Source organism: Colobus angolensis, unplaced genomic scaffold (assembly GCF_000951035.1).
Source record: "Colobus angolensis palliatus isolate OR3802 unplaced genomic scaffold, Cang.pa_1.0 Scaffold344, whole genome shotgun sequence".
NCBI lineage: Eukaryota > Metazoa > Chordata > Mammalia > Primates > Cercopithecidae > Colobus > Colobus angolensis.
The window spans coordinates 1,223,050-1,237,044 of record NW_012116755.1 but is presented as its reverse complement, the minus strand read 5'-3'; the positions used below and the strand labels follow the sequence as shown (position 1 = coordinate 1,237,044).

General features: G+C 40.0%; 1 protein-coding gene across 1 annotated transcript in view; it reads right to left on the bottom strand.

The window, feature by feature from the left end:
• The window catches only part of KIF15 (kinesin family member 15), a 105,019-nt gene that overhangs the window by 37,765 nt on the left and 53,259 nt on the right, over window positions 1-13,995 (bottom strand). Inside the window, 6 exon segments of the mRNA XM_011952691.1 lie at window positions 1,728-1,893; window positions 3,773-3,878; window positions 4,405-4,512; window positions 6,586-6,783; window positions 11,912-12,053; window positions 12,737-12,878. Coding sequence (XP_011808081.1) covers window positions 1,728-1,893; window positions 3,773-3,878; window positions 4,405-4,512; window positions 6,586-6,783; window positions 11,912-12,053; window positions 12,737-12,878 — 862 coding nt within the window.

Genomic DNA, 13,995 nt, shown 5'->3' with positions numbered 1-13,995 from the left:
GTGTGGTGATTCCTCAAGGATCTGGAACTAGAGATACCGTTTGACCCACTGATCCCATTACTGGGTGTATACCCAACGGATTATAAATCATGCTGCTATAAAGACACATGCACATGTATGTTTATTGTGGCACTATTCACAATAGCAAAGACTTGGAACCAACCCAAATGTCCATCAATGATAGACTAGATTAAGAAAATGTGGCACACATACACCATGGAATACTATGCAGCCATAAAAAAGAATGAGTTAATGTCCTTTCCAGGGACATGGATTAAGCTGGAAACCATCATTCTCAGCAAACTATCACAAGGACAGAAAACCAAACACCGCATGTTCTCACTCGTAGGTGGGAACTGAATGAGAACACTTGGACACAGGGCGGGGAACATCACACACCAGGGCCTGTCAGGGGGTGGAGGGCTGGGGGAGGGATAGCATTAGGAGAAATACCTAATGTAAATGATGAGTTAATGGGTGCAGCAAAGCAACATGGCACATGTATACCTATGTAACAAACCTGCACGTTGTGCACATGTATCCTAGAACACTTTAAGTTTACTTTAAAAAATAAAAATTAAAAAAAAAACAACAAAAGAAGGAAGAAGCAGCAGATAAATATGGGATTTTGCCTAAAACTCAAGCTATTCAACATTCAGTGAGATAGAGATATGGCAAGGAAAGGTTACAAATGTCATCACTTTCTCTGTTATGAAAATGAAACTATTGTCAGTATTTCATTAGTAATAATTATGCATTTTTTCATTTTACAAATAGAAATGAATCTTTTAATTAAAAAAAAGGAAAAGATGGCTCTGGCCTGCAGATCTCAAGTTTTCTTCCTCTCTTTCAATTTCTGGTTGTATATCCAAAAAACGCTCAACAGCTACAGATTTTAATCTTTGTAATGTCTACAAAAATTAAACTCAAGGCTGCCTATTAGTAGCTTTTCCAGAGCAAACAGTTACATTTACATCACATTCACAGTATAAAATTCATGTCCATTATTAAATTATGGCTATAGACACAGGAGACATTGTCAAAAAGTGTTATGTTATTACAAAAGGTTGAAATTAGCAAGAATAAAAAAGGAAACAGTAAACAACAAAGAAGAATCTATTTACATGTGAGATTACATTTGTGTCAAGATTACCAATCAGCCAGCCTTTGTAGAGTTAGTGTGCACAGCAGTGATGACTATTGTTTTGGTTTACTTTACACTGTCCTTTCTTCTAGTAAGAGCACACCTTTCCTTCCAGAGCAGGCACATTACTCTATGTTGGGCCACTGCCATCTCAAACCTGGTAAGTGACTAGTCCAAAGGGGAGATGACTCAAGCAAAACCAATTCAGATTTTCTCTGGGATAATACATGGCTGTTGGGAGAGAGAATTTTTTTACAGGAGTTTTTATGCTGGGAACCAAAATATGGAGCTGTGTGAGGCAATCTGTTCCTTGTCACATAAAAGAAGGACCTCAATAATAGGAGGGAATAAGAGCAATACATAGAACAGAGCAGAGCTGAGAGAGATAGACCACTGACAATATTGTTTGAGACTAGTCTGTTCCTGAAACTAAAATCACCTCTGGGGCCTCCCAATATTGGAGCCAATAAATTATCCTTTTTATTTGTTTAACTGCTTTGAGTTGGGTTTAACACTTGCAACTTCAAACAGTCGTAGGTTACAGCCAATCAGGCAACTTGAAACCATAAGAAAACAACTCTACCTGAGATTATCCAATTGAAGCTGTACATGCATGTGTCTTTCGGAAAGTTTGTTGAATTCTTTCTCCTGACTCATTTTGAATGAACTATACTCCAATTTCACTGAAGAAAGCTCCTTGTCAGCAGAATGAAGGACTACTCGCAGGTCGTGCACCTCACTTTTCAAAACTAAAAAACAAATAAAACATATCCTCAATAGGTTTCTTAAAGCAGACAAATAAATTTGATAGGTACTATTCCCACAATTAGCAAAATCAAGTCGAAGAGACTATTTTAAGGAAAAATGTTGAAGAATTAAGTGGTGGGTACCTAGCAGCACTGAGATTTCTGTTTTCTTCCTCTCCCTTGCACATGGTTTTTGGTAAATTCCTACTGAAATAGAAAGAGTTAACATCTGTCCCTGACTTACAGGTCACTTGACTTTGCTAGATTTCTCCTGTAAAATGTGCTTCAAAACTCCTAACATAAGGGCAGGCACAGTGGCTCATGCCTATAATCCCAGCACTTTGTGAGGCTGAGGCAGGCGAAATGCTTGAGGTTAGGAGTTCGAGACCAGCCTGAGCAACATGGCAAAACCCTGTCTCTACCAAAAATACAAAAAATTAGCTGGGTGTGGTGGTGAGCACCTGTGGTCCCAGCTACTCAAGAGGCTGAGGTGGGAGGATCGCTTGAGCCTGGGAGGTGGAGGTTACAGTGAGCCGAGATCGCACCACTGCACTCCAGCCTGCATGACAAAGTGAGACTCTGTCTCAAAACAAACAAACAAACAAACAAAACTCTTAATATAAGAAAAAAAATTAAAAGATGTAACGTATTTTAAGTGAGCTCATCTTAGTTATTGAAAAATCCCTTGGAAATTTGCCTAAACTTTCTAACATGGGTCAAACACTTCAGGTCTTCTAAGACAACTACAACGGCAAATAGTATTAGTTAACTTTTTAGTTCAAAGAAAACAGAATGGCTATCTCTTTTTGTTTTAGCTTTATTACAAACCACTGCAAGTACTTTAATGAAGTGAAAAATAAAGTGAAAACACTGGGAATCAAATGATACTCCCACATCTACAAACATATAAAAATATATAACCTATGCTTTGCTAATATTAAAACATTCATGAATTCAAGACACTTCATTTTCAAAGCAGCTTATTTAAAACTTTAAGCAGGCTGAGCAGGCTGGGCATGGTGGCTCATGCTTGTAATCCCAGCACTTTGGGAGGCCGAGGTGGGTGGATCCCCTGAGGTCAGCAGTTTGAGACCAGCCTGGCCAACATGGTAAAACCCTGTCTCTACCTACCAAAAATATAAAAACTAGGCCACGTGTGTTGGCTCACGCCTGTATTCCCAGCACTTTGGGAAACCAAGGTGGGTGGATTATCTGAGGTCAGGAGTTCATGACCAGCCTGGCCAACATGGCAAAACCATGTCTCTAACTAAAATTAGCTGGGCTTGGTGGTACATGCCTATAATCCCAGCTACTTGGGAGGCTGAGACAGGAGAACTGCTTGAACCCAGGAGCCAGAGGTTGCAGTGAGCCGCCAAGATCCCACCACTGCGCTCCAGCCTGAGCAACAGAGTAAGACTCCATCTCAAAAAAAAAAAAAAAAAAAAAAAATCCAAAGAAGAAAAAAATTAGCCAGGCATGGTAATGCACTCCTGTAATCCCAGCTACTACTCAGGAGGCTGAGGTGGGGAATTGCTTGAACTCGGGAGGTGGAGGTTGCACCTTGAACTTGGGAGCCGAGATCATGCCACTGGACTCCTGCCTGGGTGACAAAGCAAGACTCTGTCTCAAAAACAAACAAATAAACAAAAAACTTTAAGCAAACATTTGTATCATTTGTTTGTGGACAATGATGGAGAAATTTACCTTTTATGATATATTACTGTTACTTACCACTGCATGCAAATTCCAGTCTGGTTATCAAACAACAAACAACAACAAAGCAACCATCCAAAAACATAGGAACAGCTTTATCAATAAGAGTAAAAAGATACTGAGTTACAATATTCCTTCAGGTCACAAAGCTCCTGATAGAATAACTTACAGTCATTTTTAGTTTGGGTCTCTTGAAGCTGCTTTTCAAGGACATTCAACTGTGAGAGAAGCTCTTCCTGCTGTTTGGTCCAATCAATTCTCTCTGATGAGAAAAGCTTTGGGAAAACAGATAAATTTACTGGAAAAGGAATCCTGGTATGCTAAGACGCACTCCAAATCATTGCCTCCCAAAGTGCTGGGATTACAGGTGTGAGCCACCATGTCTGGCCTCATTAACCTGCTTCTGTTTTTAAAGTCTAGTTTTAACGTCTCTGACCAGAAGAAAATTGGCTGTCCCCATGAACTACAGTAAAGAGGATTAACAACTACGAAGCCATGGACAGTCCATCTTGGTTTCTTCTAAACACATAGCAAGGGATCCATTTGCATTATTGACTAAGTCAGCCAGGTGCAGACTATGCATGCCTGTCTCATTATCAGAGCAGCATGCCAAGTAACAAGGTAGAGAATACAGCTCAAATAAGTCTTCACTAAGGCCATGTGGCAACACTTTCTTTCTGTGATACTCTCTGAGTATGTTTAAGGATACTCAAGGATGTTTGAGGATCCTTGAGGATGTTTCCTCAAGGAAACATTTGAGGGTACTTCATACATTTTCTGAGGCTGTGCGCTTGGTCTCACCTCCTGCATTTGGGTAGAATGATGTTCCAGTTTGTCAACGAGCTGCTGAAGCTTTAGGTTTTTATGCTCTTCTTCATCCAATTTGGCTTGAAGAGCACTCATTTGTTCCTGCAACACAAAAACTTCAGTCATCAAAATTTCTTTTAATGAAATTCTCAAACATTCCACCATTTCTTCTGCATTAAAGACAAAACAAAACAAAACAAATTCAAAACTTCATATGAACAAAGGTATCAGAGGCCCGTTTGGAGCCAGAAAACAATATCAAAAGGTTATATACTAAATGATTTCTAATGTTTCAGATTTACACTTGTGGTCCATTAAAGTAGATACTTTGAAATACAAAGGAAAGAAGTGATTAAAATTAAAATCCTGGATTAAATGATAGGGCCATCTTGAGACTTCTAAGAAGCTTCCTCAGGGCTGCAAGCAGTTACCTCACCAGAAAGGCCTCCATGGCCTGGAAAGGACAAAATACTGGGGTTTGGGGTGGTCTGGCCCACTCCAAATTTTACTGGACAGTAGAAAACCTATTTTTAAAAATTAACAAATCATAAAAATTCTGGAATAATCAAACTTCAGGTTATTTCAAATATACTAAAAGCTGTCTAAAATTTAATCTATAATTGAAGGGGTGGCTTGCCCCTCCACACCTGTGGGCGTTTCTCAGGTGGAATGAGAGACTTGAGAAAAGAAATGAGACACAAAGTATAGAGAAAGAAAAAGTGGGCCTAGGGGACCGGTGCTCAGCATACAGAGGACCTACACTGGCAGTATTTATTGATCATTATCTTTACTATCTTAGAAAAGGGAAGTAGGAGGATAATAGGATCATCATTCTGAGAAAGTCAGCAGTAAGACATATGAATAAAGATCTCTGTGACATAAGTTTAAGGAAAAGTGCTGTGCCTTGATATGTGTATGCAAAAATCTCCATAAACCCTTTTAGTGCATAAAGAGCAGCATTGTGCTAGCAAGTCCTACTTTTCGCCCTAAGGCGGTTTTCTCCTTTCTCAGTAAACAGTACATACAATCGGGTTTTACATCCAGATGTTCCATTGCCTAGGGTCGGGCAGGAGACAGATGCTTTTCTCTATCTCAACTGCCAAGAGGCCTTCTTTCCTCTTATACTAGTCCTCCTCAGCACAGAACCTTCACGGGTGTCAGGCTGGGGGATGATCAGGTCTTTCCCTTCCCACCAGGCCATATTTCAGACTATCACATGGGGAGAAACCTTGGACAATACCTAGCTTTCCTAGGCAGAGGTCCCTGTGACCTTTGGCAGTGTCCCTGGGTACTTGAGATTAAGAGAAGGGTGATGACTTTTCACAAGCATACTGCCTTCAGGCACTTGTTGAACAAAGCACACCCTGCACAGCCCAAAATCCCTTAAACCTTGAGTCACCACAGCACATGTCTCTTGCAAGGACAGGGTTGGGGGTAAGGTCACAGATTAACAACATCTCAAATACAGAACAAAATGGAGTCTCTTATGTCTACTTCTTTCTGTTTAGACACAGTAACAGTCTGATCTCTCTTTCTTTTCCCCACAATAATAAGATTCTTTCAACTTTCTTTTTTTTGAGACAGAGTTTCGCTCTTGTTGCCCAGGTTGAAGTGCAGTGGCGTGATCTCGAATTACTGCAACCTCTGCCTCTCAGGTTCAAGCAACTCTCCTGCCTCACCCTCCCGAGTAGCTGGGATTACAGGCATGCACCACCACACCCGGTTAATTTTGTGTATTTAGTAGAGACGGGGTTACACCATGTTGATCAGGCTAGTCTCGAACTCTTGATCTCATGTGATCTGCCTGCCTCAGCCTCCCAGAGTGCTAGGATTACAGGCAAGAGGCACTGCGCCCGGCCTCTTCTAACTTTCCTTAGCAGGTACAGCACTGTGCTATATAAACCAGTTCTGGAACTTGAAGCTAGCGGCCAACTGGTCATTTTATACACTAGGGAACCAAAGCCCATGGAGAATGACTTGCTAAAGATTGCAAAGTGGAGACAAAACGCAAGAGTGGGCTGATTTCCAATCTAGGAATGATTATAAACCCACACTAAAAAGATATGATTTTAATACTAAGCACTTTTGAACACTGTAACTTACAGGGAATTAAAATAAGGCAAATTTATTTAAATGGATGTCCAGTTATTTATTTTTTCTAGAACAAAACATTACCTGCATTGTACTAAGCTCTTCAGAAATGGCCTCAAAGGCTTGTTCATTCATCTCGGGTGGAACTGGCTCATTTAATATATCATTATCTAATATATTAGAATTCTGATTGTATAGAGAGCCAAAGCTTCCCGTTTCAGGGCTTAATTTTGGTACTGGTCGGGAACGAAGTTGGCAGGCCTTGGTTGGTGTAGTTATAATCTGCAGCAAAAAATGATTATGGAAAACATTAGCACATATTTAAAAAGGGCATATTTAATAATTTTGTGAATAGAGAGGATAAAATTGAAATACTATTCATGAAAAGAAAGGAAAAAGTGTCCTTGAAACACAGTATAAAAATGCCCAAGTGGAAATAAATTTATCAATTCAACGCAGTCCCAAGCAAAATCCTAATACAATTTTTAAAAATAAACTTAATGAGCTGATATCTAATTTCATACAAAGAATAAATGTACAAGAAGAGACAAGACAATTAAAAAGAACAAGCTAGGCATGATAGTTCATGGCTATAATCCCAACACTTTGAGAGGCTAAGAAGGGGAGGATCACTTGAGGCCGGGAGTCCAAGACCAGGCTAGGCAACCTACATAGTGAGATCCTGTCTCTACCAAAAAAAAATCATTTTAATTATATTTACAGGCACGGTGTCCCGGGCCTGTAGTCCCAGCTACTTGGGAAGCTGAGGCAGGAGGATCCCCAGAGCCCAGGTGTTCTAGGGTGCAGTGAGCTATTATCACACCATTGCACTCCAGCCTGAGTGACAGACTGAGATCCTGTCTCTCAAAAAAAAATAAAAAGAAAAAGAACAAATTAGGGAGACTTCCCCATCTGATATAAAAATACATAGGGGTATGGGAGTATGGTCATTAAAATAGTATATTACATTACAGTACATATTAAAACAGTACATTAGCTTATGTACATTCAAATAGAACACTGGGAGGAAATACAAAGTCCAGAAATAGAATTATTATTATTATTGAGACAGAGTCTTGCTCTGTTGCCCAGGCTAGAGTACAATGGTGTGATCTTGGCTCACCACAACCTCCGCCTCCCAGGTTCAAGTGATTCTCCTGCTTTAGTCTTCCAAGTAGCTGGGACTACAGGCACACACCACCACGCCTGGCTACTTTTTGTATTTTCAGTAGAAATAGGGTTTCACCATGTTGGCCAGGCTGGTCTCCAACTCCTGGCCTCAAATGATTCACCTGCTTGGGCCTCCCAAAGTGCTAGAATTACAGGCGTGAGCCACTACGCCCAGCCCAGAAATAGAATAATTTTTCTGTGGAAATTTCAAGTATCAGGAGTAGCTGAGACCAAAGGTGTACGCCACCACACCTGGCTACATTTTTTTTTTTTTTTTTTTTTGCAGAGGTAGGGTCTTACTACGTTGCCCAGGCTGGTCTTAAACTCCTGGACTCAAGCAGTCCTCCCGCTTCTGCCTCCCCAAGTGTTGAGATTACAGGTGTGAGCCACTGCACCTAGCTGTATTATTATTATTATTATTTTTAAGTTAAATCCCTTTCTCATACCATTCAAAAGAAAAATAGCGGATACCCAAACACCTCAATGTAAAGCAAAATAAAAGGCAAAAAAGTCATAAAGATAAAAGGCCAATAAACCTGGCTACATCAAAAATATAAAATTTCTACATAACAAAAGCATCACATGCAAAGATGAAAGACAAGCAACATGATGGAGGAATATATTGGCAGTATACCTAACAAATGCTTATTACATAAAAACAAAATCTGAAGAAAAATATTTTAAAAAATAGTAAAATGGGCTCTTTCTTTTCAGGGAATAGGATATACAAATGGACATGAACATATGAAAGGATATTTGAAATTAGAGAAATGAGAATGAAAACCTTAACAGCAAGATCTCATTTTTTACCCATCAGATGGTCAAATATTACCAAGCCTGACAATGTCAGTTCCTGCGGACAGTGCTGGGAAAGGAGTGCATCTATGCTGCAGGCACAGGGTACAGACACTGGGAGGGAGCTTCAGCTTGACTCACTCAAATGCTAAGACATCCTAAAATGACCAATTCTCCTTTAACGGAATCCACCCCCAGAGAATGCATGCACTCAAAACCATCTACTTAAGCCATAGAAACCTAGGGTTAAAATGAAGTAGGTACCAGTTAATATGGAAAGATCCAAGGCATATCCCTTAAGGGGATATCCCTCATGGTGCTTCAAGCTCTATAATTCAAGCTCTATAATTCTTCTGTCCCTCAAGGAAGATGCCTTGGATCTTTCTACATTAACTGGTATGAGGCTCATATCCCTTGAGCCTCACATTAACCGGTATGAGGCTCATATTCCTTGAGCCTCATATCCAAATGAGGCTCTAGGTACCAGTTAATGTGGAAAGCTCTAAGGCATATCCCTGAGTTAACAAAAGCATATTGTGGAATAACATATGAAGAAGAATGACTCCTTGAAAAAAAAAAAAAAAAAAAGCAAAACAATAAACAATCTAGGAAACAACTCTATGTGTTTTCTCAGTCTGTATATATTTATAGTATAAAAATGCTAAGAAAAAGGATTAAACTACCTCCAGGAATTGGGGGGGACAAAGGATTAGATTAGATCCAGATTGGAAGTGATGCCGAAAAGGAATTTTAACTTTAACTTGAAATATGTATATTTCTTTTAAACAAAGAGAATGTATTCATATAGTAGTTGCACAACTAAAACAACAACAAAGGCTCTGAATTGCTATACCGCTCTTCATAGCATAGCTATGAGCCAATCCTCTGAGTCCTCTGAGTCCTGTTTACTCAGTCATAAAAGGAAGAAGTAGGACTAGAATGCCATGCTGCTTCAAGCTCTATAATTGTGCTAAGGGGCTACAGACACAGAATTATAAAATATTTGGCAGTATTCTGCAAGTAGTTTTCAATAATTTCTTACAAAAATTTCAAAGACCACCTTTTTTAAAAAGCAACATTAAAAAAAATTCTGGTCAGGCATGGTGGCTCACACCTGTAATCCTAGTGCTCTGGAAGGCTGAGGCTCCAGGTGGATCGCTTGAAGCCAGGAGTTCAAGGCTGCAGTGAGCCATGATCATGCCAATGCACTCCAGCCCGAGTGACAGAGCAAGACCCTGTCTCTAAAAAAATAAAACCAAAAATAAATAAATCAAAATTTTAAAATAATTTCTTTTTTTTTTTTGAGACGGAGTCTTGCTGTGTCTCCTGGGCTGGAGTGCAGTGGCCGGATCTCAGCTCACTGCAAGCTCCGCCTCCCGGGTTTTACACCATTCTCCTGCCTCAGCCTCCGGAGTAGCTGGGACTACAGGCGCCTGCCACCTCGCCCAGCTAGTTTGTTGTATTTTTAGTAGAGACAGGGTTTCACCGTGTTAGCCAGGATGGTCTCGATCTCCTGACCTCATGATCTGCCCGCCTCAGCCTCCCAAAGTGCTGGGATTACAGGCTTGTGCCACCGCGCCCGGCCTAAAATAATTTCTTAAAATTTCTACCTGTATAGGAAAAAACCCAGCATTTTCCAGGTTGAATAAATCATTATATATCCACATAACATTCTTGAGCAACTGCCAAAACAAATCAAAAACCAAAACAGAAACAAAAAAGGGGAGAACATTTTTTCCCCTGCAGACATAGGACAAACTCTAAAATATTGCTTTAAAACACACACACACACACACACACACAGACACACAGACACACACACACACCCCCCTCAAGCTGTAGAAAGAGATTTGCTACTAAATACCTTTTATATCTTTGAAAATTTCAGTCACAAGCCAGGCGCAGTGGCTCACACCTGTAATCCCAGCACTTTGGGAGGCCAAGACGGGCAGATCACCTGAGGTCAGGAGTTCGAGACTAGCATGGCCAACATGGTGAAACCCCGTCTCTACTAAAAATACAAAAATCAGCCAGGTGTGGTGGCAGGCACCTGGAATCCCAGCTACTTGGGAGGCAGAGGCAGGAGAATCACTTGAACCCAGGAGGCAGAGGTTGCAGTGAGCCAAGATTGTAAACTAAGGCACGCCAGCCTGGGCAACAAGAGCAAAACTCCATCTCAAAAAAAAAGAAAAATTTCAGTCACATGAATTACCTATTCAAATGAATACAATTACTTATTCTTCCATTAAGTGACACGAAAAGCACCATTACTAAAAATAATCATTATAAATAAACATCTATTTATATTTTAAGACACATAAGGAAAGGTTTTCTGTCTTTCTTCTCTACTTCTTTCTTTTATTGAAAAGAACTTGAGGACGGCGTGGTGGCTGCCACCTGTAATGCTAGCACTTTGGGAGGCCGAGGTGGGTGGATCATGAGGTCACAAGTTCGAGACCAGCCTGGCCAACATGGTGAAACCCCATCTCTACTAAAAATACAAAAATTAGCCAGGCATGGTGGCATGCACCTGTAATCCCAGCTACTCGGGAGGCTGAGGCAGGAAAATCGCTTAAACCCCAGAGGCAGAGGTTGCAGTGAGCTGAGATTGCGCCACTGTGCTCCAGTCTGGCTGACAAGAGCAAGACTCTGTCTCAAAAAAAGAAAAAAAAGAACTTGAATTCAAGCTGGACTTGAATTCCTGGGCTTGAGTGATCCTCTTGGCTCAGCCTCCCAAGTAGCTGGGACTACAGCCCTGCGCCACCACACCCAGGTGTGGTAAAATTTTTTTTAACCTTCAGAAAATTTGACACAAAAATGTGATACAAAAACTGAAATCAGCACCACCTCCTCAACCTTTTGTTTTCCTTGTGTACTTCCTTTCTCTCTCCTCATTCTCAGTCGTTCATACATTTTTTTTTGTTTGTTTTTCTTTTATGAGGGATATGGTTATTGAGGACAAAACCCTCTCATGTTATTTCCAGTGGCACCTGTGATCCCTTAGTGGTCTTTGCCCTTTAGGGTTTCTATTCTACTGAAAGCTTTGAGGACATGTTACATTGTAGCAATAGCTGCCATTTTACTGATATCTACAAGGTACCAGGTAGCTTATCTATCTCATTTAGTACACTAAAACTCTGCAAGTAAATTACTTTTATCTCCAATCTAGAGAAAAGAAAGATTAGGCTCAGAAGTTAGGAAACCCTGCCTAAGGTTAGCAGCACATTCAAATTTGATTCCAAATGCCGAATTCTTTCCTACTCCACCCTACCCCGGGGGGATACATCAGTGGGGTTGCTGGCAGCGACCCAAGGACCAGTGTGACATCGGTGTTAATTACCTGCATGGGATGTCATCGGCATCTGGAGATAGACCATACAGACTCCATTACTAATAAAATGACACAGCAGTGATTTCAGATGGAAGTATGGTTCAGATGACCTACCTTAAGTGTTTCAGCATGAATTTTATTCAGCTGAGAAACTTCTTGCCGCTTGCAGGCTTTTGTTGCTTCCAAAAGGTTTTCAAGATTAAGGTTCGCTTTTTGCAAAGACTGAAGCTCTGATTCCAATTCTAGCTGCCTTTTCCTAATAGATATTGTAAAACTGAGTATTTCAGGTAATAAGTAATGTCAAACATCTATAGAGTAGTTTACAGTTTATGCTCTCACATAACTTTATAGTTATCTCTAAATCAGAGATATTCTCTATTCTCTCAGATTATTCCCTTCATTCTCCAGTTCGGTAAACTACAGCTCAGAGACTGACTGTTTAAGGGATTCAACTAGTAAATAAATGGTAGAGCTCAAATTCAAAAGTCCAAATAGTCCATGATTATACCATATGTGATATGTCATTTTTGAACCAAACATTTGTTTATATTTTAGGGTAAGCTTGATCTTAGTTATAATATGAATGCGATTTATCTTTGTTTTTACATAATGAGAATCAAGTAGGAATATTAATAAACTTACACTTCCTAAAAATCTTAACAACTCTGATTACCAAATTTAAATTTAAATAATTTATTATGTAAGTTCAATAGACTCTCAACCCAACAGGAAAAAACTGCTTAAAACACCTGTATTATCTAGTTCATTAAATATATTAGTAAAGAGCTAGAAGCATGGTTTTTCTTCATGTCAAAGTAGTTGCTTCTATGAGAGTTTAATATTTAAAGTAAAACGCCCAATTGAATTATCAATATTAACACTACAGCAAATGAACACTAAAAGAAAGGAAGTGTGCATGCATGTGTATTTAGACTTTACCTAGTAAGTTCTTTGAATTCTTCATATTCTTGCTTTGAATTATTCAGCTCTGTCTGAATTTGCAGGAGTTGTGCTTTTAACTTCTCAGTGTTTGCAAACGAACATGGCTCTTTCTGAGCTTTAGGAGAAAATCCTTGCTGATCTGTTAATAAGAAAACAATCTCAGTCTTTTTTTTTTTTGGAGACAGGGCCTCATTATGTTGCCCAGGCTAGAGTGCAGTGGCTATTCACAAGCACAATCATAGTGTACTGAAGCCCCAAATTCTGGGACTACAGGTGCATGCTACCATGCCTAGCTTCACAACTTCAGTATTTGAAAAACAAAAATAACAGGACACATTTTATAAGTTTTCTGTCAGGTATCAATTTTGGGCCACAAGGAGGAAAAATGAGAAATGGGTTGGAAAGTGAGCCCTAAAATACAAAAGCTTATAACTCATCAGAAGGCACAGGATGTGAGAGTGTGCCAAAGGGGATTAGAAGTCATGTTTAAGAAGGAGAGGCCATAGGATGAAGAAGCGTAGTTAAGGCAACACCTTTCCCATTAGAAGAAAGAGCAAAGAATGACAAAAATGTGGCATGCCTAATGCTAGACAGAGAAACAGCAGCCAGTGAATCTTGCAAGAATTAGTGCTAGCAGCTAATGTTAACAGCCAAGGAATTATTTAGAAAAGGAAACAAATAGCAAGGGCAGCAGGTTGTCAGAACTCAGTATCATCTACCAGGTAGAAAATATTAATTTTCAGGAAATGCCTAGAACACTGAATATGTTGAAGAGAGTCCACTGAGTTTCAGTGTGGGAAAAGATCACGTAAAAGTTGTTTAGAGAGTGATCAATGTTTAGAAACTGATGAGATCCAGATATTAGTATCTTCTGAAGGGACTAAGTCAAGGTATTATGGAGACCAAAACAAAATGGCCAACAAAATAAAGGGCACTGTAGGGAAAAGTAGTTTAAATAAAACAGAAAACCTAAGTCAGGCCTGGGGGCTCACATCTGTAATCCCAGCACTTTGGGAGGCTGAAGTGGGTGGATCATTTGAGGCCAGAAGTTCAAGATCAGCCTGGCCAATGTGGTGAAACCCCATCTCTACCAAAAATACAAAAGTTGGCTCGGTGTGGTGGTGTGTGCATGTAATCCCAGGAGAGAGCCTGAGGCAGGAGAATCGCTTGAATCCAGGAGGTGGAGGTTGCAGTGAGCTGAGATCGCACCACTGTACTACAGCCTGGGCGACAAAGTGAGACTCCATCTCAAAAAA